Raw genomic sequence first — 24,155 nt, 5'->3', positions numbered from 1 at the left:
TAAAGATGGGCAAAGGATGAGGAAAAGAAGCATGGGTGATTAACTCCTTTTATCCCACCCCTGGATGGAAAGATTAGCTTCTGGGAAAACACTTAACCCAAAGTTTCAGACATGTTAAACCACTAGCCCAGATTTCTGCCCTTGCACCAAGGCTATGCTTGGAGATTAGTGGTTGACAGGTTAGGAAAGTGGCTGGACAAGAGATCTGAGAGGGCAGAAATCTCAATTAACATGCTATCCCCTCCCTTAAAAGCCAAGTTCCCCCACAATTACAAATTCTTTTTTATTAGTCAAAATCACAATCACCTTGATTAAAAGGATGGGACACTCCACCCTCAGCAGAAAATGATACAGTTTATAGAAAACCTCCCCACCCCTCCCACACCCCAATTAAAAACTACAAAAAAATCTGCCCTCCTTCCCTACGATGTTATGGTAGTCTGACTCCTCCAGCGGCACTGCAGCTCTGGAGCGGTCAGCTCACCACAGCACCCTCCACTTCACCTTGGGGAGAGGAGGGATGCTGGTGGTTAAGGAGGTTAAAACCATTAGTTCCAGTAATGCCAGTTCCCAAACATGCACTTCTTTCCTTTCCCTCAAGGTCTGGGACCAAGGAGAAAGGTACAGAAATGAGCCCAGGAATAAGGAGCAACTCGAGGAGAGAAAATATAGCTCAAGGAGGTTAGAAGAGTTCCAACATACCTCCTCCCTTCCCCCACCTCAAAAAAGAAAAAAGGCATTTTAGGGTATTTGATCACACCAAAAATGGTTCCCCTCAGGCCTGAGAAAAAGACCAAGATGTCCAGTCTGGGGAGGGAGTACTGAGAAACTCAGAGCTCATCTACCCTTGAGCCTCCATTAATTTCATCTCCAGGGCAATGGCTAAACTAGGTCCCTTTTCTTGGCAACCTGCACTGTCCAGAACTGGAGATGGAGAAATACAGTGCGAGGACATCAGGAGGGCACCCCAGGCCCAGGGGTCCCCCCTAGGTTCCCTCAGTCCTCGGGTGGGATGCGCAGGGCAGAATACACCATCACCCGACTGTCCTCCTGCCGTCGGCCTGCAGAGGGGAAGGGAGGTGAGTCTTGGGCAGGGTGAGAGCAGAGCACTGACACAGGGGGAGTCCTGGACAACAAGGGGGTCCCCAGGTGGTGGGGATAAGTGCAGATTCAAACCCACCAGTCACTGACTGGCTGAACCCAGGCTGCTCCTGGTAAAGCTGAGAGACTAACGGTCACAAAAGGACAAAGCAAAACCCTGGAGGTGGCGGGGTAGACCGACGAGAAGGAGACAGAGAATGTGGGCAATGGACCCGGGCTGGGGCTGGGCTCAGTCATGGGCAGTGGACAGGCAGGTGGGATCTGTCAGGCGATCAGTCCAGGTAGTCAGTCCTTACACAAGAGGCTGCGCTGAATACTTCGGAGGGACCCTCCAGCTGTGATGAAGGCCCAGAGCCCCATGGAAACAGTGACTGCATAGATGGGCAGCAGGCTGGCCTCATACCAGGGGTTCAGGAATGTCTAGGAAGGAGGGTAAGAGTAGGAAAGAGATTAGATTCTCCCCCGACCTAATCCCCATATTCTCTCTGTACCTTTGACTCCCAGACATCTCTCTCAAATTCCCCAGTCTTTCCCTTCAGAGCACCAACATCTTGTGGTTAAGGGGACTTTTGATTATCAGCTCCTCAGAAACTCAAAGGTTTCTGCCGCTCCTGATCACCTCAGGCCCTCTGCATTACAGTTTGACTAATGCATTCAACCTCCTCCCCAGAGCAGGTGCTAGAACTGATGCTGAGGTGAGAGACCTCAAAAGACTCACCTTTCCGCCTCCTCCCAGGTAAGTTAAAAATGTTAAGAAGTGAGGATACCCTTTCTCCAACATCCCACTCACCATTAAATGCTTTTCTCCCTAACTTAAGCCCCTGTCTCCAACTCACCAGTCCCGATGTCAGTAGGTGACTCCCAACCACCAGGCCCAAAGCCCAGTACCGTCTCCTCTCACAGGCATCAAAGAACACAACTCCCCAAAAGGTATGGAGCAGGATAATGGCTGCTGTCAGAAAGGCTGCAGGGAGGGAGACGGGGAGGAGATACATCCCTGATCTTCTCCCAGCCTCCTGAGATGTTGAGCCAAAGAAGTCTCCCAGGGAAGGCCAATAAATCAGATCAGGGACAAGGATGGATGGGGGGTGAAGGCTAGATAGAATTTGCATCTTACCTGAAGTCAGGAAGTAATAGGGTGAGTCTCCATGGATCCCAACCACACCTGGCCCAAGTGCATCAGCCAAAATATTGATAACAGAGAAGACACCACTGATGATACCGAAGGAGAGACCAGAAACTGGGGGAAGGGAGGATCTCATCAATGTCAGAGATCACACTATTGCCTGTTCACCACTGACGCCTCCCCATTCCCGGTTACAATTCTTTCACGCCTACTCTCCCTCCAGACCAACTTTCTTTGGAAGTGACGGATGAAGGAAAATAAGAAGCCACATAGAACATGTGGGTATTTAGAGACTTCCCTAGAGGAGGGGGCTGTCCAACTCCCTCCTCCAGTCCCTCTCCCTTGGCTCACCATAGGCCATCTGGCGGATGGAGATGGGTGATCTTCCGTCCTCACTCAGCGATGCTAACCCCTCATCTGCCTTCCTGGGGTGAGGTGGGGTAGGGGAAACATGAGGGAGGGCAGGGATGCTCCTTTCCCTCTAATGTCCTCCCTTAGTGCCTCCTCTTCCAAACCAGTACCCAGGGGCTGCCCCACTTCCCACAGTGCAGTTCTCTGCCCCTCTCCCCTCCAGACCACTCCATCATCTTACTTAAGCAGCTTGTAGTAGGCAAAGCGGAACACCTCCTGTAGAAGGACAGAGACAGCAGCACCAAAAATCAGGAGGCCGTATTGGAGCCGGGCATCTGACCGGTCGGTCACATGGACCAAGATGAACCAGACCACAGAGGCCAGGAGCAGGGAGACCAGCCAGAAAAATGCCCTGAGAAAAGACAGGGACAGTGAGACAAGCAATGGTAAGGGCTGCCAGAGAAATCAAGGAGGGAAACCAGCCAAGGTGCTTGAAGGGTGGAAGTTAGCCTTCCGGATGGTTAGGGAAACATGGATCAGGTAGGGTAACTGTTTCCACCAAGAGACTCATCTGTAGAAACGTGAACGCAGAGGAAAGGGGAGAAATCTAATTAAAGAGTCTTCAGAGCGATGAGAGCCAGAGTGTGCGAGCACAGAAGGGCGAGGTATCCATTCCTGGATCCTCCCCTAAGGCACCTGACTCGGCCAGCCTAGGTCAGCACAGCCCCCTCACGAGTCTCGGCCTTGGGCCTTCTCTGACGTCGCTGGGAGGAATATAGGAGGAATCTGTGAGATCCTTGGAAGGTGGAAACCAACTGCGGGAAAAGGCAAATCTCCCAGACCCAACCCCTCACCGCCCAAACTTCACCTCCGATTTATTGTCCCCAATTCAGGCTCCCAGGCTCGCCCCAGTTCCTCCAGCCCCTTCCGCACCTCTCTCTTCGACGCTCTTCCGCGTCTCCCGGACCCCCTACTCACCCTGCGACCAGGATGATAACGCGAAGTGGATCCCCAGCCACAGTAATCAAGAAAAGCGCGAAGGCCGGGCCGAACGCGACGAAAGTGCAGCCGAAAAACACCGCAGCCCCCATGGCTGGGCAGGTGGGAGGGGGGTGGGGGCCTGACCAAGACAGGCAAATGGGAGAGGTGCGCCAGCTGGGGAGTCCGCGTGGGGTGGCAACGCGACCCCACGAGGGGCGCGGTGCAATGTCACCCCCGGACCCCGGGGAAGGGGAAGGGGGGGAACCAAAACCCCAAATGAAGGTCCGCGGGACTTCCTCTACGGAAGCCGAAGAGGGGACAAATCCCTGTTGCAGCCCCACGGCCACCTCCCATCTAATCCCCACCCCCGGAAGGCCAATGGAGAATCAGCGCGGGCGGAGCAGCTCGACCTGCTGGGAGTTGTAGTCGTCTTCCGAGGCCTTGACTTCGTCCTGGGAGTGGCTCGAGCGGTTAATGGGGGTGGGCCGGGAATGGACCAGTAAAGACACAGATTCCTGGGTTCGGTTGCGCCTCCGTCGCTGTTTCTTTTCGTCACTTTGTGGGGCAAAGTGGTAGCAATCATACCTCTTCTTGAAGGGCTGCAGCGGGGGTAGATCCTGTTTGAATCTAAGGGACAAATACAAAGAGAGCACAGGATGGGGCGCAGGGAGATAGGGACGGGTATTGTTCTTACTTGAATGAGAGGAAATGGGCTAGAGCTGCTGCCTAAGGGATGAAGATTACATTAAAAAGTAGGAGCTCTTCGGACAGGCTAGTATAATAAACATGGAATACAGTATATCGCTAATGAAGCCTTCATCTGTAATGACAAGAGAATCGGAGAGAAGCAAAAGGAGCCTGGAGAGAAATGTTAGGAAGGCATTTTGAAAGAGTCCGGGAGTTTAAAAGCAATAAGAGCGATGGGGTTGAAGGAAAACGACACCCCCGCCCCACCCCCGCCCCAAGTTCCTTTTATGTCATACTTCCTCTGTTTATTTTCTGAAAAATGAACCTCAGTGGTGCGTTTTCCTCAGGTTGGAGAGAGGGGTTGTATATTAGAGTGAATGAAAGTTAAAGTAGGCTGGGCGCGGTGCCTCATCCCTGTAATCCCAGCATTTTGGGAGGCCAGGAGTTTGAGACCAGCCTGGCCAACATGGCGAAACCCCATTTCTACTAAAAATGCAAAAATTAGCCAGGTGTGGTGGCGCGCGCCTGTAATCCCAACTACTCGGGAGACTGAGGGACAAGAATAGCTTGAACCCGAGAGGCAGAGGTGGCAGTGAGCTGCGACTGCGCCACTGCACTACAGCCTGGACAATGGAGTGAGGTTCTGGCGCGGTGGCTCAAGCCTGTAATCCCAGCACTTTGGGAGGCCGAGACGGGCGGATCACGAGGTCAGGAGATCGAGACCATCCTGGCTAATACGGTGAAACCCTGTCTCTACTTAAAAAATACCAAAAAAAAACTAGCCGGGCGACGAGGCGGGCGCCTGTAGTCCCAGCTACTCGGGAGGCTGAGGCAGGAGAATGGCGTAAACCCGGGAGGCGGAGCTTGCAGTGAGCTGAGATCCGGCCACTGCACTCCAGCCTGGGTGGCAGAGCAAGACTCCGTCTCAAAAAAAAAAAAAAAAAAAAAAAAGAAAAAGAAAGTTAAAGTAGGAGAGGAGAGTATTGTAATCTCATTTGAATGGGTAGACGTTAGTCCTTAGGGAAGATGTTAGGCAAAGGAATCTGAGGATGGAAAAGAGGGAAGGAATCTGGAATATCGTTTTTGAAAGCATAACCAAAGTACCAAAAAAACCCACAGAAATTGTTTAAAGATAACCAAACTTGCTTTCCTTCCTGGGAGTGATTTATGATTTAATCCATATGTGCACACTCACATACGTATTTTACATGTCTTCCAGGAAATTCTGGAAAGGAGCTGAGGAATAGATTGTATAGATTTACATAGAGGCTGGTCACAGTGGCTCATGTCTGTAATTCCAGCACTTTTGGAGGCCAAGGCGGCTGGATCACTTGAGGTCAGGAGTTTGAGACTAGCCTGGCCAGCATGGTGAAACCCCGTCTCTAATAAAAATACAAAAAAATTAGCCAGGAGTGGTGGTGCGCACCTGTAGTCCCAGCTACTCAGGAGGCTGAGCCACGAGAATAGCTCGAACCTGGGAGGTGGAGATTACAGTGAGCTGAGATCACACCACTGCACTCAAACCTGGGTGACAGAGCAAGACTCTGTCTCTGAAAAAAAAGAAGGAAAAGATTTACATGGAAAGTCACAAGGCAAATTATTCCCTAATAAGATTAAGAGGGTAGCATTATCATGGCCTGTGTTCAAGATTCCAGTATGTCCTGCTTCTGAGCCCAGCAGGCAGAGTCAGGTGGATAGCAATGAGACAATTCTTCTCATGTCTTTTTTTTGAGATGGAATCTCACTCTGTCACTCAGACTGGAGTACAGTGGTGTGATCTTGGCTCACTGCAACCTCTGCCTCCAAGGTTCAAGTGATTCTCTTGCCTCAGCCTCCCTAGTACCTGGCATTACTGGCGCCTGCCACCACACCCAGCTAATTTTTGTATTTTTAGGAGAGACAAGGTTTCACCATGTTGGCCAGGCTGATCTCCTGATCTCCTGACCTCAGGTGATCCGTCCGCCTAGGCCTCCCAAAGTGCTGGGATTACAGGCGTGAGCCACTGTGACCAGCTTCATCTCTCCATTGTGTGTTATCACAGCATCTTTTGACCAGGCTCTAAACCTATCTTGTTCGTGGGTGGTTCCACAGACACTTGCACAGTGCCTGACTCATAGTAGATATTGAGCAGATACTTATTAACGTCCCTTAAGAACAAAGCAAAACTGTCTTTTCTTATTCCCTTGCCTGTAAGCTCTCAGTGCCTATCAGACTAGGCCTAGCACACTGTGCCTAGCACATACGTTTCTAAGGGTTTCTGAATTGAATGAACATGGGAAACATAAAAGCAGAGGAAAGGATAAAAACTCTACTCCTGTAGGACTGAATGAAGGGAACACACCAAGTGAACGAATGTGGGAGGGAGGGTGTGGCACCTGTATCAGGGAAAGAGACTATCTGCTTCCTCCCTTCTCCCAACTTGCATCCTGGAAGTTGAGAAAGAGATGAGGTGAGGCTGGGCACGGTGGCTCATGCCTATAATTCCACTTTGGGAGGCAGAGACGGGTGGATCACCTGAGGTCAGGAGTTCGAGACCAGCCTGGGCCAACATGGTGAAACTTTGTCTCTACTAAAAATACAAAATTTAGCTGGACATGGTGGCATGCATGTGTAGTCCCAGCTACTGGGGAGGCTGAGGCAGGAGAATCACTTGAACCCGGGAGGCAGAGGTTGCAGTGAGCCGAGATCGTGCCACTGCACTCCAACCTGGGTGACAAAGCGAGACTCTGTCTCAAAAGAAAACAAAGAGGTCAGTATTACCAGAGAGGAAATAACTGACCGTGCCTGAGAGACTTTTAGCTGAAGCCATGCAGCAGGTGCTTTAAATCAGAAAATGATGGGGAAATATTGTTCCTGTTCTCCATAGCTCAAGACAGACAGAAGAAAGGGACTCTTTTCAGTCTAGAAAAATGCTCACTCCTTCCTCAGAACATTTCCACTGTGATGAAAAAAGACTGATGAAGCCTCAGAGAGAAACGCAACTCTGGGTGGTGATGGTAAGTCAGGGACAGTGAGAGGGAGGGTGAGCTCTTTATGAGGCCTTGGAGGAAGGAAGGAAAGCCAGGAGAGGGGAAACTTCTTGATAGGCTTATTTTTTTTTTTTTTTTTTAATTTTTTGGTAATGGCAGTGGGAGTCCTGAATGGATCTAATCTAGGGCAGGGGGAGCTTAAGAAACATGTTTGTATCAAAACCCCCTTTTGCCTCTCAATCTGGGCAGCTCTGGCGGGGTACCGGCAGTAACTGGAGATCTAGTCAGTCAGCCAGTAGGCGGGGAGTTCTGCCCCCTGGGAGGAGAAGAGTTGCTGCAGCTCCTTCCCTGCTTTGGAGGAGGAGGGGAGGCGGGGTAAGTTTGGTGGGAAACTCTGTAATTTCCTTTTTTACTTTCACAGCAATAGTGCAGAATCCAGAATGGATGTCCTCTTTGCAGCCATCCTTGCTGTGCCACTTATCTTGGGTAAGTCCACTCCTCTCACTGAGCTTTTGTGCCAGGTCTTCTACCATAAATGGGGTGGGAGAAAAAAAAAAATGAGGAGTGGGTAAGAGGTGCATTTCAATAGGAAGCAATAGAGTTTTCTCATCGTGCTAGGATCCGGTGTTGAGGGCAGAATGGAGATCTGGAAGGCAGAGCCAGGAAAGGGGAAGAAAAGCAGAGTCCTGTCAAAGAAGGAGGATGGAGCTCCAGATACAAGGAGGCCCTAGCAACACTGAGCTCAGTTCTCCATCACCATGGAAGTTGAACAAGATGAGAGGGGCTAAAGTAAGGGTGAAGGAGGAATTACTGGAAGGTGTCACAGTCTGAAACTAGTAGTTAGGGTATCTCCTTTCCCAGATAATTGGAGAGAAAAAAACTGCTATTAGTAAAAACACAGAAGTGGGGTGACCTTTAGGGTAGTGGAAAACTGGCTGTCTTCAGGGACAGGGTCCCAACAGTAGCTTGGCTCCTTCCCTCCTTTGTTCCCCAGTCTGCCAGGTGTGTCTCTCATTGTTTCCTTTTCCTCTAGATTCTTGTGTCATTAGCTTGGAGTTGAAGGGAAAGCATTCAAGGAGCTCAGGGAAGTGTTTAGTAGGAGGCCTGGAGTTCTTGATCCAGTCATATCAAAGCCACATATTTTTAGTTCTGAAAGGGAAGAAAAACTAAAGGAGATGGGTCATTTAGTCCAGCTGACTCATTTTAAGAAAGCGGATGTTAAGTGGATTGTTCAGGGTTATTCCGTTAGCAGTGAAGCTGGAACTAAAGCTCAAATCCAAAGCCTAAGGGTGTGTGTTATTTGTAAGAGATACTGATAAGAAAAGATCTCTCACAAATACAATAAGATCTGGAGCATACTAAATAGAAGATTTGGCGTTTTTAATTCCTGGTCTCTACTCTTCCTACCTTTTTTAGGTTTGGTTCTCCCTTTGGGTTTATAGTATGTGAAGGGGACCGTTTTCTGTATTAGGAGTTCCTGGATTGAAAGGGCACAGAGTGGCCGGGTGCAGTGGCTCACGCCTGTAATCCCAGCACTTTGGGAGGCCGAGGCGGGTGGATCACGAGGTCAGGAGATCGAGACTATCCTGGCTAACACGGTGAAACCCCGTCTCTACTAAAAATACAAAAAAATTAGCCAGGTGTGGTGGTGCACGCCTGTAGTCCCAGCTACTTGGGAGGCTGAGGCAGGAGAATGGTGTGAACCCAGGAGGTGGAGCTTGCAGTGAGCCGAGATCGCGCCACTGCACTCCAGCCTGGGCAACAGAGTGAGACTCCGTCTCAAAAAAAAAAGGAAGGGCACAGAGTAACAGGCCTCATTACAGATATGGAGCCCAGAAGACTGAGAGGGGTGTAAGGGTGCACAGGCAGGAAGGGAGTATGATTATTGGAGGGGAAGAGAAAGAAAGAAAGAAAGAGAGAGAGAGAGAGAAAGCGAGAAAGTTGGGAGTGCTGAGGTAAATTCCAGGTGTCCTTTTGTTAGTAAGGTGTTCCAGATGTCACTTGACCTATAGTCCTTGTCCCCATAGGACAAGAATATGAGGATGAAGAAAGAGTGGGAGAGGAGGAATATTATCAGGTGGTCTATTATTATACAGTCACCCCCAGTTATGGTGAGTACATGAAAGGCTCTTGCTCTTAGCCAACTGGAGAGAGGCTTCAGGATATTTAGTTCTGAGACTTTGCTCTTCACTTTGCAGCAGAGCAATGGGGTCAGAGAAAAATCTGGCTATTAACAAAACCTATCAAGGCTCATGATGGGCCGGGCACAGTGACTCATGCCTGTAATCCCAGCACTTTGGGAGGCTGAGGCGGGTGGATCACCTGAGGTCAGAAGTTCGAGACCAGCCTGACCAACAGGGTGAAACTCTGTCTTTACTAAAAATACAAAAATTAGCCAGGCATGGTGGCACCTGCCTGTAGTCCCAGTTATTCAAGAGGCTGAGGCAGGAGAATCACTTGAACCCAGGAGGCCGGACGTTATAGTAAGCCGAGATCACGCCACTGTATTCCAGCCTGGGTGACAGAATGAGACTCCATCTCAAAAAAAAAAAAAAAAAAAAAAAAAGACTGATTTTTAGATGGGAGGATTGCTTCAGCCCAGGTGTTCAAGACCAGCCTAGGCATCATAGCAAGACCTTGTCACTATAGAAAAAAAAAAATTTTTTTTTTCAATTAGCTGGGCATGGTGGCACATGGCTGTAGTCCCAGCTATTCAGGAGGCTGAGGCGGGAGGATCACTTGAGCTCAGGAGCTGGAGGTGGCAGTGAGCTATGATTGAACTAACTGTACTCTAGCCTGTTAACAGAGTGAGACCTTGACTCTAAAAAAAGAACTTGAAAATTTTTCAAATTTGTAAATTTAGATACCTAGATTGAAAATATAAATACATACACTCACAGTCATTTTTAACATTACAGTTAAATAAAATTAGATTATACCAATAAATGTTACAACTTAAGTTAAACTATTCTGAGCAATTTCTTCCTTTTTCATTTCCAGATCTAGAGTTACCTTTTTCTCTAATTATTACTGATTTTCTTTCTCCTCTGCAGATGACTTTAGTGCAGATTTCACCATTGATTACTCCATATTTGAGTCAGAGGACAGGCTGGTGAGTGACCTCTACATCTAAAAGGTTTAGGATAAGTAACAGTTAAAAAGAAACTGGCCAGGCGTGGTGGCTGACGCCTGTAATCCCAGCACTTTGGGAGGCCAAGGCGAGTGAATCATTTGAGGTCAAGAGTTTGAGACCAGCCTGGCCAACATGGTGAAACCCCATCTCTACTAAAAATATAAAAACATTAGTTGGACATGGTAGCCTACACCTATAATCCCAGCTACTCAGAAGGGTGAGGTAGGAGAATCACTTGAAACCGGGAGATGGAGGATGCAGTGAGCCAAGATTGTTCCACTGCACTCCAGCCTGGGCAACAGAGCCAGACTCCATCTCAAAAAAAAAAAAAAAAAAAAGAAAAGAAACTGGGCAATGTTGAAATGTATTTGATTAGTAAAAATAAAAATGAGTTTGATGAGGAGAAACTAAGTAGTAGGCCCAAAACAGATTTGTTAACCTATCTGGGGAGGAGAAAAAAGCCAGAACTTTATAAATTGTCCTCAGTAAGTTTGGTAAGACACTGAGGAGGGGCATCAAGGGACTTTTGAGATGGGTACAAATCTATGCAAGTATAGGGGAGGGGGGAATCCCTGAGCTTAAGTTCTTGGGCTGGGTGGAGGTGGTGAAGGGGAGAACTTTAAATAGAGAATCTATGAAGATGTTGGATGGAAAAAATGATAACTCTGTGTTTCCCAAATCCTACTGAGGGTAGAACAGGTTGGATAAGGACACAACAGAGGCAGTAGGGACTACCATTAGTCCTGAAACAGCACGTGCAGACCATCCGAAGCCTGTAACTGTGAAACCAGTAACAACGGAACCAGTGAGTTGATTGGGGATTGGGGGCTGGGGGGAGACAGGATATCCCTAGTGACGTGGAGTAAATAGAGGCCTGGAATACCAGGCTTTGGTGGATGGGGGAACCAAATAATTAGTACTTCAATGTAGGTGTTCATCTCAACTTGGCCATATTTCACTGAGATTTAATACTAACCCTGTATACAGAACACTGGGAAGATACGGTGCAGTTAAATTTCAGTTCAGTAGTATTCAATATGTATGTAATCTATGCCTAAGGCTGCTAAGGTAACTGATGCTGATCAAAAAGAAATCTATGATGTTCCTGTCCTCAAGGAACTTATAAAATTCAAGTTTACATTTACGAAACACTTAGAACAAAATGAAAAGGTATGTTACAATGTTAAATTATATATAAATTTGAAAGCAGAAGATACTGGCAGTGCTTTAGCCAGTGTAAGGAGAGAGATTAGTACAGGCTAGAGTTGTCTGAAAAGCTTTCAAGAGGCATTTGTGGTTGAGATACACCTTGAAGAATAGATGAGCTTTTGATTGGTGGGTAGTTATGAAAGGACAGAAGCAATTAGGAGGAAGAATAGTTATTCCAAGAGTGAAAGAGGCCAGGTGCAGTGGCTTACGCCTATAATCCTTTGGGAGGCCAAGGTGGTAGGATCACTTGAGGTCAGCAGTTCAAGGCTAGTTCAAGGGCCAACATGGTGAAACCACCCATCTCTACTAAAAATACAAAAGTTAGCTAGGCGTGGTGGTGCCTGCCTATAATCCCAGCTACTTGGGAAGCTGATGAGAATCGCTTGAACCCGGGTGGCAGAGGTTGCAGTGAACTGAGATCATGCCACTCCACTCCAGCCTGGGCGACAGAGCGAGACTCTATCTAAAAAAAAAAAAAAGAGTGGCCGGGCGCGGTGGCTCAAGCCTGTAATCCCAGCACTTTGGGAGGCCGAGGTGGGCGGATCACGAGGGCAGGAGATCGAGACCATCCTGGCTAACACGGTGAAACCCCGTCTCTACTAAAAATACAAAAAAAAATTAGCCGGGCGTGGTGGCGGGCGCCTGTAGTCCCAACTACTGGGAGGCTGAGGCGGGAGAATGGCATGAACCCGGGAGGCGGAGCTTGCAGTGAGCCGAGATCGCGCCACTGCACTCCATCCAGCCTGGGCGACAGAGCGAGACTGCGTCTCAAAAAAAAAAAAAAAAAAAAAAGAGTGAAAGAGCTGCACAGGAGTGGGGAATAGAATAAGCATAATATGTTTAGCAAATAGGGTATGATTGAAGGAGAGGGTATATGGAAGGGAACAGTGGGAATTAAGAAAAATAAAAAATTTACAAGGCTCCTAATATTTGCTTGGCAATTTCACATATGGCAACATAGGGTCAAATTTCAGAGCGTCTCAAGTGTCAGGCTGAAGTCTGGACTCATAATGAACAAGGAGCCTAGTAAGTTCTTCATTATAGTAAAAACACGATGAAAAGTGATATTTTAGAAAAACTGGCCAGGTGTGGTGGCTAACAACTGTAATCCAAGCATTTTTGGAGGCTGAGGCAAGCTGATCACCTTAAGTCGGGAGTTCAAGACCAGCCTGACCAACATGGAGAAACCCTATCTCTAGTAAAAATACAGAATTAGCTGGGTGTGGTGGCGCATGCCTGTAATCCCAGCTACTTGGGAGGCTGAGGCAGGAGAATTGCTTGAACCTGGGAGGCGGAGGTTGCAGTGAGCCAAGATCGCACCATTGCACTCCAGCCTGGGCAACAAGAGCGAAACTCCGTCTCAAAAAAAAAAAAAAAAAAAAAAAAGATAAAAGATAAACCACTCATCAGGTTGTATGCAGGATATAAATAATTTAGTGGAGAGTAACTCATGAGATTTGCGTTGTTCCAGAAACAATCTGTATTCTGGCATTATGAATGGAGAGGAGAAAAATAAATATGAAGAAAATACCTTGCTTCAGTGATAATTTTATATTAGGTATAAATGAGGAGAGAGTTAAAATAACTCATGGGTTTTACACATGGATATCTGGGAAAATGGTTGACCAAAGTCAGAACTATGGGAGGCCAGAGTGGTTTAGGACAGAAGTTATTAATTTGGTAATGGCCAAGCTGAGTTTATGGTAACAGCTCTATGAGGGTGTCCTAAAGGTCACTGAACTAGATCGGGTGATCTAGTTCTAAGTGCAAAGTCACAGTTATGAAAGTAAATGAGCTCAACAAAGCCAGTACACACAAGCTCAGAAGGCCAGTGACTGCCTGTAGTGAGTGGGAGGAAGAGAAATTAATGAATGGAATGGAGAAGGATTTGACTGCAGAAGCAGGCAGATAGCCAAGTTTGCATTATAGAGTCTAAAAGAGAAAGTTTAATATAATCCATCAAAAGTTGCCAAGAGGCCAAGGAGGAGGAGGTCACTGGTAACTCTCAAGAAAATAGTTTTAATTGAGTACTTGCAGAAAAGCTAGATTTTTGTGGAGTTAAAGAGGGAGTACATTATGAGGAAAGGAAGGTGAGTACAGACCAACCATCTAAAAAATCTGGTAATGAAAAAGAGAAGCAACAGCTGGAAAGCGGAATAGGACCAAAGAGCAGTCTGCGCACAGTTGAGCACAGATCAAAGAAGCCAGTAAGAATGGAAGTGAAAGGTTGACAATAAGGGCAGTTAATTCTTTTTGAAGCATATAGTAGGCCGGGCACGGTGGCTCATGCCTGTAATCCCAGCACTTTGGGAGGCTGAGGTGGGCGGATCACCTGAGGTCAGGAGTTAGAGACCAGCCTGGACAACATGGCAAAACCCCATCTCTACTAAAAATACAAAAATTAGCCGGGCGTGGTGGCAGGCGCCTGTAATCCCAGGACTTTGGGAGGCTGAGGTGGGCAGATCACCTGAGGTCAGGAGTTTGAGACCAGCTTGGCCAACATGGCAAAACCCCATCTCTATTAAACATACAAAAATTAGCCAGGCATGGTAGCAGGCGCCTGTAATCCCAGCTACTTGGGAGGCTGAGGCAGGAGAATTGCTTGAACCCTGGAGGTGGAGGTTACAGCGAGCTGAGATTGCACCACTGCATTCCAGCCTGGCGACGGAGCAAGACTATGTCTCAAAAAATAATAAATAAATAAATAAATAAATAAATAAAGTATATAGTAGACACTCTTTAGATTGTAAATTCCTTGAGGACAGGAATCTTGTCTTATTCATATTTATGTCCCTCTCTGTAGCACCTAGCACAGTGACTAGCATAGTATCATGCATATAATAAATACAAAATAGAAATAATTGAATTGAATTGGCCTCCCTGGTATGGTCAGGGATAGCTGAAAGGCACAGAAGAAAGGACTCCTTACAGTGATGGGGAAGGATGGATCTTTCTCTAAGCCCAAAGGAAAGGAAGACAGAGGTTGTTGTAAAGAGGTGGCAATCCTGGAGGGGGACGGAGAAGGGTAGGAGGAATGACACGAGCCTACTGTGTGGGGATGTCTGTATTTTAGCAGAGTCCAGATCTGAATGATGCTGTGTCCAGTTTGCGGAGTCCTATTCCCCTCCTCCTGTCGTGTGCCTTTGTTCAGGCGGGGATGTATTTCATGTAGAAGGTAAGAGTGCAGCCACTGGCTTTGGGGGAGTCTGTGAAATAATATTTTTTAACTTCCCACACTAAACCGAAGTAATTCTTACCAGTATCTCTGGCTAGTGTTTCCAGCCTGGTCAATTATCAGCCACTGAAGGAAGAGATTCAGGCATGGTAGCTCATCCCTGTAATCCCAGCACTTTGGGATGCCGAGGTGGGAGGATCGCTTGAGTCCAGGAATTCCAGACCAGGCTGAGCAACATAGTTTGAGACCAGGCTGAGCAACAGACCTTGTCTCTACAAAAAAATTAAAACTAAATAAATAAATAAGAACTCCTCTACAAGACATTAAAAAAAATAATAAAAATAAAAATTAGCTGGGTGTGGTACACAGGCCTGCAGTCCCAGCCACTGGGGAGAAGCGGGTGGAAGGATTCCTTAAGCCCATCAAGCAGAGGCTGCAGTGAGCCATGATCTGGCCATTGTACTGTTGCCACTGGGCAACAGAGTGAGACTCTGTCTCAAAAAATAACAAGTAAAATGAAAGAAGAGGGATCACATTTACAAAAATCTTCTTATTCAGTCTTAAAGAAATTTAGGAGATGCTGAGGCAGACTTTTGTGATGAGTCATTAGTTTTTTTGAACTAAGAGACCTTCAGGATCTCCTAGAGCAGAGGCAAGTAGATGAAGGGGTTGGGGGAATACCTCTCCAGGCTTCCAAAATGTCTGGAACAATCAAAGCTAGTTCCAGTCTGGCCATGATTCAAGTCATGGCAAATGCCAGAGGGTAAAGTGGGTGGGTCCTACAACCTGGTAGAGTCAAGAGGCAAAGTTCAGAGGCAGAAGGGGTGGCGATTCTCTGATGTATGGCAGGGCAGGGGGAGAGAAGGGAAGATAACATTGTATTATAGGAAAAGCATTTTTAAATTGGGATGCTAAATAACCATCGAGCATAAAAAGATTCAGCAGGAGGTGAAAGGACTGTGGAGAAGAGGGGTACACACACATCTTTCCCAGGAGCTATCACAGAGCAATCCCAGCTCAAATATCTGGGGAGTTTCCATAGAGTGTGGGGGGCATGAAGGGGTTTCTCGGGTCTCCTGACTCTTTTATTTTTTCTTTCTTTCTCTTTCTCTCTCTCTCTCCTCTCTCTCTCTCTCTGCTTTTTTAGGTGGGAGAAGGCTGCTATGAGTCTTTGGATGGGAGTTTGGCAAGAGGAAATTGGAAGATAAAATAAATAAGTGAAATAATCTGGTTACCATCTACTCCTTCATCAGTCTGTTCTAAAGTCACAATAAAGAATGCACTAGGATTTAGAGGCAGCAAGTGTAGATTGGAAGGGGAGTTGGGTGACAACTGAATTAGAGGGCATTATGGACTGAAAAAATCTGCAGTTTGGAGAAGACTGGAGAAGGGCACCCACAGACAACAGGTTTATTCGCAGTCCATATTGGTAATTCTCGTTTTATTTTATTAAATATGGTGTTGAAACAGTGTGCTTGGGGAAACGGGGTTGAGGTTTTAGAATCTTTCTTTCTTTTTGTAAGAATAAGCACATTGTTAAAACATAAGGTAAAATATCAAAAACTACTTAGAATAGATTTAAAATATTCACACCTACCCACCCGCACCCACACCTCTGTCCAACAATGTGCCTTTTGCAGTTGGTAATTATGGCAGGGACAAACTCACTTAAAATTTTTTTTTAAATCGCTATCCTCGGGACCCTAATCAGAATTGTGCTGCCCCCTTGCGGTCTCTGCGACGTACTATCTTTAACCAGCTCATAGTCCTTGGCCCTGCTCTCCTCTCCATTGTACTCTCAAAATGCAAGCCGCAACGACAACAGTAACGTCCCAGTTATTTCTGAGACTCTCTAAACTCTGGACTTGCCTCCCTCCCCTCCTTCATAGTCTTTCGAATCTTCTCCAGGGGACAAATGAAGGCACTGAAGCTGGACAAAGCCATAACCTAGGAGATCAGGGACCTACCCCGTTCTGTTCCCCGTGCTTGGAATCAGATAATTCAGGACGCCGGGCCCAAGAAGCCTGGACAAAAAAAAAAGTCAGGAAAAACTGAGTTTCGTTTTGACCTCTAGCGTCGTGGCGGGGTGGCATCTGAGCTTGTAACGTGCGTGATAGGTTATGTAAGAAAAGGGCCGGAGGAGCCGCCCCAGCGGGAGCCAGAGAGGACGCGGTGTTCTCGGCTGCAATCCCCACCCTCCTCACCCAGCAGGGCAGGAGGCACCCAACTTGGAGGAGAAAGGGGTGGGGGAGGTGAAACAGAAACCGGAGAGTCACGAGGGCTGGGCCGCCGAGCGGGAGAATATACCGTGTCACACACTTCCATTCTCTCACACACACGTTGCAGACACAAATCACTGATGGTTTCCACGTGCTGCGCTCGTGAGCGGAGGTGTTCAAAGAGGGGGCAGATGAGTTAGTTCCTGAGACGGAACCGGGGGTCCCACGTCCGGAGGCGCACGCCTTCAGTGGCACAACCAATCTCTGCACACTCAAGCTGCGCGTCTCTGGCGCATCACCATCCTATTTAAGGCCACGGACTCCGCCCTTTTCCTCCCCTCCCTTCTTTTCCACTCTTTTTCCATCCGCCTCCTTTTCTCATCACCGGGTCCTCTCCGGCAGCCGCATGTAGGGGCGGAGCACGGAATGCTTCCTTTACAGCCAATCATCACCTGGCTGCCCTCTATTGGCTGAGGCCCTTTGTACTGTAGCAAATGGGCTATGGACTTCAGTAACGAGTATCACGTGTTACCGGCGACACAACCAATGAGGGCGCGAGATCTGTGTAAGCAGGGGGAGGCACGTGCCAGGCCGCACGTGTCTGGGAGGGGGAAGGGGCGGGGCCCCCTGAGAGACGGAGGTGGGTAGCCAGACCCGGAGAGACGGTGAAGGAGCTGGAAACCGAGCCAGGGCTGAGCCGGCTGACAACAGGTAAGGATATTCGGAGGAAAAGCGAGCTGTTAGGGAGGATTTGGGAGTGGATTTGGGGGCAGAATGCAGATCTTTGTATTGGGAGGGTTTGCATCACGTGGCAGGTGCGAGCACAGAGAGACCGGCACAGGGATCCTGATCTTGAAAGACTGGGAGAGGGCAGGAGGCCAGTCTCTATGGGGGCGAGTCCTGTAGAGTCACCAGGTGGGTTCGCGTGCGCAGATTGACCTCTCGTGGGTGGCATGGCTTAGGTGAAGAGGCTTGCTGCGGACTCAGGTTGGCGAACAGCCCTGGCGAACAACGGGCGGAGAGGAAGGTGTCTTTCAAGTCAGGTATTTGAATTGAGGGAAGAAAAGAACGGAGGCCGCGTCAGGCAGAGAGCTGCTCTGCGGAGGCCAGAGAGGGAATCCCAGGTTCTTAATGAGCGGGGGTGGGGGTAGAAATGTCTTTTTCTATTGTGTCTGAGACTGGTAATATTGGGGAGGGGAAGAATAAGTATTATCCCACGCAGTACACCCCAATCTCCCAGTCCATTTCCTAATCCTTAAACTCCGGTTTCAAATTCCCTCGCTTTGCTCTTCAGTTGCAGGTTCCGATCTTTGGGTACTCCAGGAGCTGCTCTCCAGCCCCTGCTTCTGGACCTATGGATTCTCCATCTAGCATTTCTCCCTATTCCTCCTACTCTCTCTCTTCGTCTTTTCCCACCTCCCCAGTGAACAGTGACTTTGGCTTCCCCTCTGATAATGAGAGGGAGGACAAGGGGGCCCATGGGCCCAGGCCAGACACTGTTGGGCAGAGGGGAGGTTCCCGGCCCAGCCTGGGTCCTATCCGCTGCAGGCATCGATCCAAGGTTTCCAGTAACCAACATACACCATCTCATCCGGAACAGCGGGGTTCAGCTTCTCCTATGGCAGGATCTGGGGCGAAAAGATCAAGAGATGGTGAACTGGAGACCAGTCTAAACATCCAAGGTTGTACCACAGAGGGAGACCTGCTGTTTGCCCAGAAGGTAAGAGAAAGCAGGTGAAAGGTGACTCTCCTGGAGTGGCTTAGCACCCAACTGTTTGATAAGGACCCTATAAGGATAGTATTGACTCCCAAATTTGGAGGTGAAGGAAGAGCCACTGCTGGTGTGGACAGTTCTTGGTCTTCTCACAGCCTTTGTCCTGTTTTCCTACAGTGTAAAGAACTCCAAGGATTTATACCTCCTCTCACAGATCTACTCAATGGGCTGAAGATGGGTCGTTTTGAGAGAGGTAGTCTCATTAGTTGCATTCATTTGGGCTAGGTTCATTTCTCTCTCTCTTGCCCTCTTTTGATGTGTATTTCTCTTAAGTTCTTGTTTGGGGCCTATATTATTCCTTTTTTGCTACTATGACTTAATTATTATTCTTGTTATTATTTTTTGAGACGGAGTTTTGCTCTTGGTGCCCAGGCTGGAGTGTAATGGTGCTATCTCAGCTCACTGCAACCTCCACCTCCTGGGTTCCAGCAATTCTTCTGCCTCAGCCTCCCCAGTCGCTGGGATTACAGGTGCCCACCACCATGCCCAGCTAATTTTTGTTATTTTTAATAGAGATGGGGTTTCGCCATGTTGGCCAGGCTGGTCTCAAACTCCTGACCTCAGGTGATCCACCCGCCTCGGCCTCCCAAAGTGCTGGGATTACAGGTGTGAGCCACCTTGCCTGGCCCGACTTAATTTTTTTTAGATCAATCAATTTTAACCCCCTTCTGTTCGTCCTTTACCTGACTACATGCTTGAATCTCAATCCTTAATCTCTCTCTGTCCCTATCCCCAGGATTAAGCAGTTTTCAGCAGAGTGTGGCAATGGACAGGATCCAGCGTATTGTAGGTGTTTTGCAGAAGCCACAGATGGGGTAAGTCCCCTTGGTTCTTTCCTTGGGTCTTCATAAAAAGGAGATTTCTTCAATCCTGTTGCTGTTTTTTTTTTTTTTTTTTTTTTTTTTGAGGCGGAGTCTCGCTCTGTTGCCGGGACTGGACTGCAGTGGCCGGATCTCAGCTCACTGCAAGCTCCGCCTCCCGGGTTTACGCCATTCTCCTGCCTCAGCCTCCCGAGTAGCTGGGACTACAGGCGCCCGCCATCTCGCCCGGCTAGTTTTTGTATTTTTAGTAGAGACGGGGTTTCACCGTATTAGCCAGGATGGTCTCGATCTCCTGACCTCGCGATCCGCCCGTCTCGGCCTCCCAAAGTGCTGGGATTCTGTTGCTGGTTTTTTAAAGCAATGTCATTTTCGGCCGGGCGTGGTGGCTCACGCCTGTAATCCCAGCACTTTGGGAAGCCGAGGCAGACGGATCACAAGGTCAGGAGATCGAGACCATCTTGGCTAACACGGTGAAACCCTTTCTCTGCTAAAAATACAAAAAATTAGCCGGGCATGGTGGTGGGCACCTGTAATCCCAGCTACTCAGGAGGCTGAGGCAGGAGAATGGCGAGAACCCGGGAGGCGGAGCTTGCAGTGAGCCAAGATCGCGCCACTGCACTCCAGCCTGGGTGACAGAGCGAGACTCTGTCTCAAAATAAATTAAATAAATAAATAAATAAAGCAATATCTTTTTCACAGGGAACGTTACCTAGGAACCTTGCTACAGGTAGAAGGGATGTTAAAGACTTGGTTTCCACATATAGCTGCCCAGAAGTCATCATTGGGTGGTGGCAAGCATCAGCTGACCAAGGTAAGAACTTAAGAACATGAGGAAGAGGTGGGAAAATAGTCAAGGAAATGAAATGTGCATGCAGAAATGGCCCCTTTTGCCATTTTCTTTTGAATCTTTTCTTCAAGTTTCTTTTCAGGGAAGGAAATTCCTAAATTTTCTGCATTGTCTTGATTCCTACATGTTTTTTGTTGTTTGTTTGTTTTTTGTTGTTTTGTTTGAGTCACTGAGAAGAACTCCACGAAGTTTAATCTTATCCCTCATGCCACAGCTTGTCTGCTTTCTGCATAGATACAAAAGGCTTTTTACCTGGCCAAATGATTCATGCGGGAAGATACCTCAGCTTCTCTCTGCAAACTCTTTTTTCCCTACTGCCCCCAAACCTTTCCTCTCTCCTTCTTTTCATTTCTGCCCAAGTATCCTTGTGCCAAACTCTTTGAAAGTTTTTGAGTCTACACTGGGTTTCAAGGGCTGGTCATAAGAGGTACATCACTGGAAGTGGGAGAGGGGGGCACTAATAGCAGCAGTGTTGATAGATTCTTAGACCTGGTATAGAAGTGACCTATTTTCGGCTGGGCGTGGTGGCTCACACCTGTAATCCCAGCACTTTGGGAGGCCGAGGCGCATGGATCATGAGGTCAGGAGTTCGAGATCAGCTTGGCCAAGATGGTGAAACCCCGTCTCTACTAAAAATACAAAAATTTGCCAGGTGTGGTGGCGCACGCCTGTAGTCCCAGCTACTTGGGAGGCTGAGGCAGGAGAATTGCTTGAACCCGGGAGGCAGAGGTTGCGGTGAGCCGAGATCATGCCATTGCACTCCAGCCTGGGCAACAAGAGTGAAACTCCATCTAAAAAAAAAAAAAAAAAAAAAAATGAAGTGACCTATTTTTTCTTTTCTTTTTTTTTTTTTTTTTTGAGCTGGAGTCTCGCTCTGTCGCCCGGGCTGGATTGCAGAGGCCGGATCTCAGCTCACTGCAAGCTCCGCCTCCCGGGTTTACGCCATTCTCCTGCCTCAGCCTCCGAGTAGCTGGGACTACAGGCGCCCGCCACCTCGCCGGCTAGTTTTTTGTATTTTTTAGTAGAGACGGGGTTTCACCGTGTTAGCCAGGATGGTCTCGATCTCCTGACCTCGTGATCCGCCCTCCTCGGCCTCCCAAAGTGCTGGGATTACAGGCTTGAGCCACCGCGCCCGGCCCTATTTTCTGTCCTCAAATAATAGGGTATGTAGAGGGCATTCAGATGACGGAGAAGGAGAGTCTCCTGTAGATAATCACCAGTCCTAATTTTCTTTTTTTTTTTTTTTTGAGACGGAGTCTCACTCTGTCGCCCAGGCTGGAGTGCAGTGACCGGATCCCAGCTCACTGCAAGCTCCGCCTCCCGGGTTCACGCCATTCTCCTGCCTCAGCCTCCAAGTAACTGGGACTGCAGGCGCCCGCCACCTCGCCCGGCTAGTTTTTTGTATTTTTTAGTAGAGACGGGGTTTCACAGTGTTAGCCAGGATGGTCTCGATCTCCTGACCTCGTGATCCGCCCGCCTCGGCCTCCCAAAGTGCTGGGATTACAGGCTTGAGCCCCCGCGCCCGGCCCTATTTTCTGTCCTCAAATAATAGGGTATGTAGAGGGCATTCAGATGACGGAGCAGGAGAGTCTCCTGTAGATAATCACCAGTCCTAATTTTCAATCAGCCATGGCTATTATTGCTGTGACTCATCTATTAAAAAATAAGTAGGCCGGGCGCAGTGGCTCAAGCCTGTAATCCCAGCACTTTGGGAGGCCGAGACGGGCGGATCACTGGGTCAGGAGATCAAGACTATCCTGGCTAACACGGTGAAACCCCGTCTCTACTAAAAAATACAAAAAACTAGCCGGGCGAGGTGGCGGGTGCCTATAGCCTCAGCTACTCGGGAGGCTGAGGCAGGAGAATGACGTGAACCCGGGAGGTGGAGCTTGCAGTGAGCTGAGATCCGGCCACTGCACTCCAGCCTGGGGGACAGAGGGAGACTCCGTCTCAAAAAAAAAATAAAATAAAATAAGTAGGCCAGGCACAGTGGTTCACACCTGTAATCTTAGCACTTTGGGAGGCCAAAGCAGGAGGATTGCTTGAGCCCAGGAGTTTGAGACCAGCCTGGGCAACATGGTGAAGCCCAGTATCTACAAAAAATACAAAAAGTAGCTGGGCATGGTGGTGTGCGCCAGTAGTCCCAGCTACTTAGGAGGCTGAGGTGGGAGGATCTCTTGAGCTTGGGAGGTCGAGGCTGCAGTAAGCCATGATTGTGCTAGCCTGGTTGACAGAGTGAAACCCTGTATCAAATATAAAATTTAAAAAAAAACAGTAGTAGGATCTTGCCTGAATATTAATTTACGCTTCTTAAAGAACTCAAGATAGAATATTCAAATTTAAATACAGAATTTGGGAAATGATGATTCCAATTAAAAATAGACTTCAAAGAAATTCTAAAAGGGATTATTTTATAAATAGTGAGAACCTATGGAACTGTTTGTTTTTTGTTCATCTCTGGATATCCAGTGTCTAATATAGTATGTGGTCCATAGTAGGCCATTTATTTTTTGAATACATGAAAGTATAATTTAGTTACTAAAACTTTTACTTAATCATGGCCTGGCAAGATCATATCTGCTGCGTAAAACGAGGTATGTTTGTATTGCAAACTGAGTTCCCAAGGAATGCAAAGGTTTAAGTAACCAGGTGGAGCTCATCTGAAAGCTTTCTCCACATTTTGTTTTCTCATTTCTCCCCTCCGTAGCATTTTCCAAGCCACCACAGTGATTCAGCTGCTTCCTCTCCTACATCTCCTATGGAAAAGATAGACCAGACACAGCTAGGACATCTAGCTTTAAAACCAAAGCAGCCTTGGCACCTCACAGAATGGCCAGCTATGAACCTCACCTGGATCCACACCAGTCCAATTTGCAACCCCCCTCTCAGCTCCCCAGGTACTATCTCCTTTAGCCATGGTCCTTTAGGCACTGGAACCGGTATTGGCGTCATTCTTTTCCTACAGCATGGAGTGCAACCCTTCACCCACTCTGCCCCAACCACTCCAGTCCCACCTACTACAGCATCTCCTCTCATCCCTGGTGAGCCTATGAAACTATCTGGAGAGGGGCCTCGTTGCTACAGTTTGCCAGTAACTCTGCCATCAGACTGGAGCTATACCCCATCCCCTCCCAGTCTACCCACCTTGGCCAGAAAGATGACCAAAGGACACCGGGAGCAGCAGAGAAGCCATCCTTCAGTTGCTCCTGATGCTCATCTTCTCAACCTCTAGCCCGGGGCATACAGCTGTCCACTGTGATTTCTAATTTGTGTAAATATTCATGTATATATGTATTTTTACTTTTAATGTGTGCATTTGTGTTGAGGGAAGATAAATCCTTTCTGATTAAAGAAATTTTTTTATACCTAAACAGTTTGCTGATTGGGGGAAATTGAAAACTTTCTGCCTCCAAAACCAATCCGTATCCTCTGAGCTGCAGTAAAAGTAGAAAAGGGATGGGGATGTTTGTGAACATGAGCTCTACCAAGTGAGAGTCTGAATGACAATATAAGACTTGTGGCCGGGCGCGGTGGCTCAAGCCTGTAATCCCAGCAGTTTGGGAGGCCGAGACGGGCAGATCACGAGGTCAGGAGATTGAGACCATCCTGGCTAACATGGTGAAACCCCGTCTCTACTAAAAATACAAAAAACTAGCCGGGCGAGGTGGCGGGCGCCTGTGGTCCCAGCTACTCGGGAGGCTGAGGCAGGAGAATGGCGTGAACCCGGGAGGCGGAGCTTGCAGTGAGCTGAGATCCGGCCAC

General features: G+C 48.1%; 3 protein-coding genes across 13 annotated transcripts; 2 read left to right on the top strand and 1 right to left on the bottom strand.

Moving 5' to 3' along the window:
- Positions 1 to 269: 269 nt before the first annotated feature.
- On the bottom strand, positions 270 to 3,904 carry APH1A (aph-1 homolog A, gamma-secretase subunit). The gene is made up of 7 exons (XM_033200613.1): positions 3,557 to 3,904; positions 2,820 to 2,990; positions 2,579 to 2,652; positions 2,219 to 2,341; positions 1,938 to 2,065; positions 1,398 to 1,521; positions 270 to 1,061 (listed from the first exon to the last, which is right to left on the bottom strand). The coding sequence occupies exons 1-7, from the start codon at positions 3,667 to 3,669 to the stop codon at positions 997 to 999; spliced, it is 798 nt and encodes a 265-aa protein (XP_033056504.1). The 5' UTR covers positions 3,670 to 3,904; the 3' UTR covers positions 270 to 996.
- Positions 3,905 to 3,949: 45 nt separating this feature from the next.
- CUNH1orf54 (chromosome unknown C1orf54 homolog) lies at positions 3,950 to 15,966 on the top strand. 5 transcript variants are annotated; one of them, XM_033200616.1, is made up of 8 exons: positions 3,950 to 4,078; positions 7,113 to 7,242; positions 7,637 to 7,701; positions 9,243 to 9,326; positions 10,269 to 10,327; positions 11,043 to 11,153; positions 14,634 to 14,732; positions 15,880 to 15,966. In XM_033200616.1, exons 3-7 carry the CDS (start codon positions 7,656 to 7,658, stop codon positions 14,727 to 14,729), a joined length of 396 nt encoding a protein of 131 aa, XP_033056507.1. In that variant the 5' UTR covers positions 3,950 to 4,078; positions 7,113 to 7,242; positions 7,637 to 7,655; the 3' UTR covers positions 14,730 to 14,732; positions 15,880 to 15,966. The 5 variants fall into 5 exon arrangements, with proteins under 5 accessions (XP_033056507.1, XP_033056505.1, XP_033056508.1 ...); XM_033200614.1 differs by having other exon boundaries at positions 14,631 to 14,732; positions 15,880 to 15,958; XM_033200617.1 differs by lacking the exon at positions 9,243 to 9,326 and having other exon boundaries at positions 14,631 to 14,732.
- A 1,590-nt stretch (positions 15,967 to 17,556) lies between these two features.
- CIART (circadian associated repressor of transcription) lies at positions 17,557 to 23,764 on the top strand. 7 transcript variants are annotated; one of them, XM_033200602.1, is made up of 7 exons: positions 17,557 to 17,662; positions 17,914 to 17,994; positions 18,246 to 18,671; positions 18,843 to 18,918; positions 19,462 to 19,540; positions 20,246 to 20,357; positions 23,101 to 23,764. In XM_033200602.1, exons 3-7 carry the CDS (start codon positions 18,306 to 18,308, stop codon positions 23,623 to 23,625), a joined length of 1,158 nt encoding a protein of 385 aa, XP_033056493.1. In that variant the 5' UTR covers positions 17,557 to 17,662; positions 17,914 to 17,994; positions 18,246 to 18,305; the 3' UTR covers positions 23,626 to 23,764. The 7 variants fall into 7 exon arrangements, with proteins under 7 accessions (XP_033056493.1, XP_033056498.1, XP_033056497.1 ...); XM_033200607.1 differs by having other exon boundaries at positions 17,558 to 17,662; positions 18,552 to 18,671; XM_033200606.1 differs by having other exon boundaries at positions 17,558 to 17,662; positions 18,500 to 18,671.
- The last annotated feature ends 391 nt before the right edge of the window (positions 23,765 to 24,155 follow it).

The sequence above is a fragment of the Trachypithecus francoisi genome, unplaced genomic scaffold, assembly GCF_009764315.1.
Source record: "Trachypithecus francoisi isolate TF-2019V2 unplaced genomic scaffold, Tfra_2.0 Lachesis_group5, whole genome shotgun sequence".
NCBI lineage: Eukaryota > Metazoa > Chordata > Mammalia > Primates > Cercopithecidae > Trachypithecus > Trachypithecus francoisi.
Note: the sequence above shows the minus strand (reverse complement) of the source record. Positions and strands in the feature narration are given on the sequence as shown.

Bases quoted from the DNA above. Each gene is read 5' to 3' on its own strand.
- CUNH1orf54 (XM_033200614.1), top strand. From the start codon at position 7,656: ATGGATGTCCTCTTTGCAGCCATCCTTGCTGTGCCACTTATCTTGG. The intron at 7,702-9,242 runs GTAAGTCCACTC...TTGTCCCCATAG, and splicing joins TGCTGTGCCACTTATCTTGG to GACAAGAATATGAGGATGAA. The intron at 11,154-14,630 runs GTGAGTTGATTG...TCTGTATTTTAG, and splicing joins AACCAGTAACAACGGAACCA to CAGAGTCCAGATCTGAATGA.
- APH1A (XM_033200613.1), bottom strand. From the start codon at position 3,669: ATGGGGGCTGCGGTGTTTTTCGGCTGCACTTTCGTCGCGTTCGGCCCG. The intron at 2,653-2,819 runs GTAAGATGATGG...ACCTCACCCCAG, and splicing joins GCCTACTACAAGCTGCTTAA to GAAGGCAGATGAGGGGTTAG. The intron at 1,062-1,397 runs GTAAGGACTGAC...TCCCCTCTGCAG, and splicing joins TATTCAGCGCAGCCTCTTGT to GCCGACGGCAGGAGGACAGT.
- CIART (XM_033200602.1), top strand. From the start codon at position 18,306: ATGGATTCTCCATCTAGCATTTCTCCCTATTCCTCCTACTCTCTCTCT. The intron at 18,919-19,461 runs GTAGTCTCATTA...CCCTATCCCCAG, and splicing joins GATGGGTCGTTTTGAGAGAG to GATTAAGCAGTTTTCAGCAG. The intron at 20,358-23,100 runs GTAAGAACTTAA...TCCCCTCCGTAG, and splicing joins GCAAGCATCAGCTGACCAAG to CATTTTCCAAGCCACCACAG.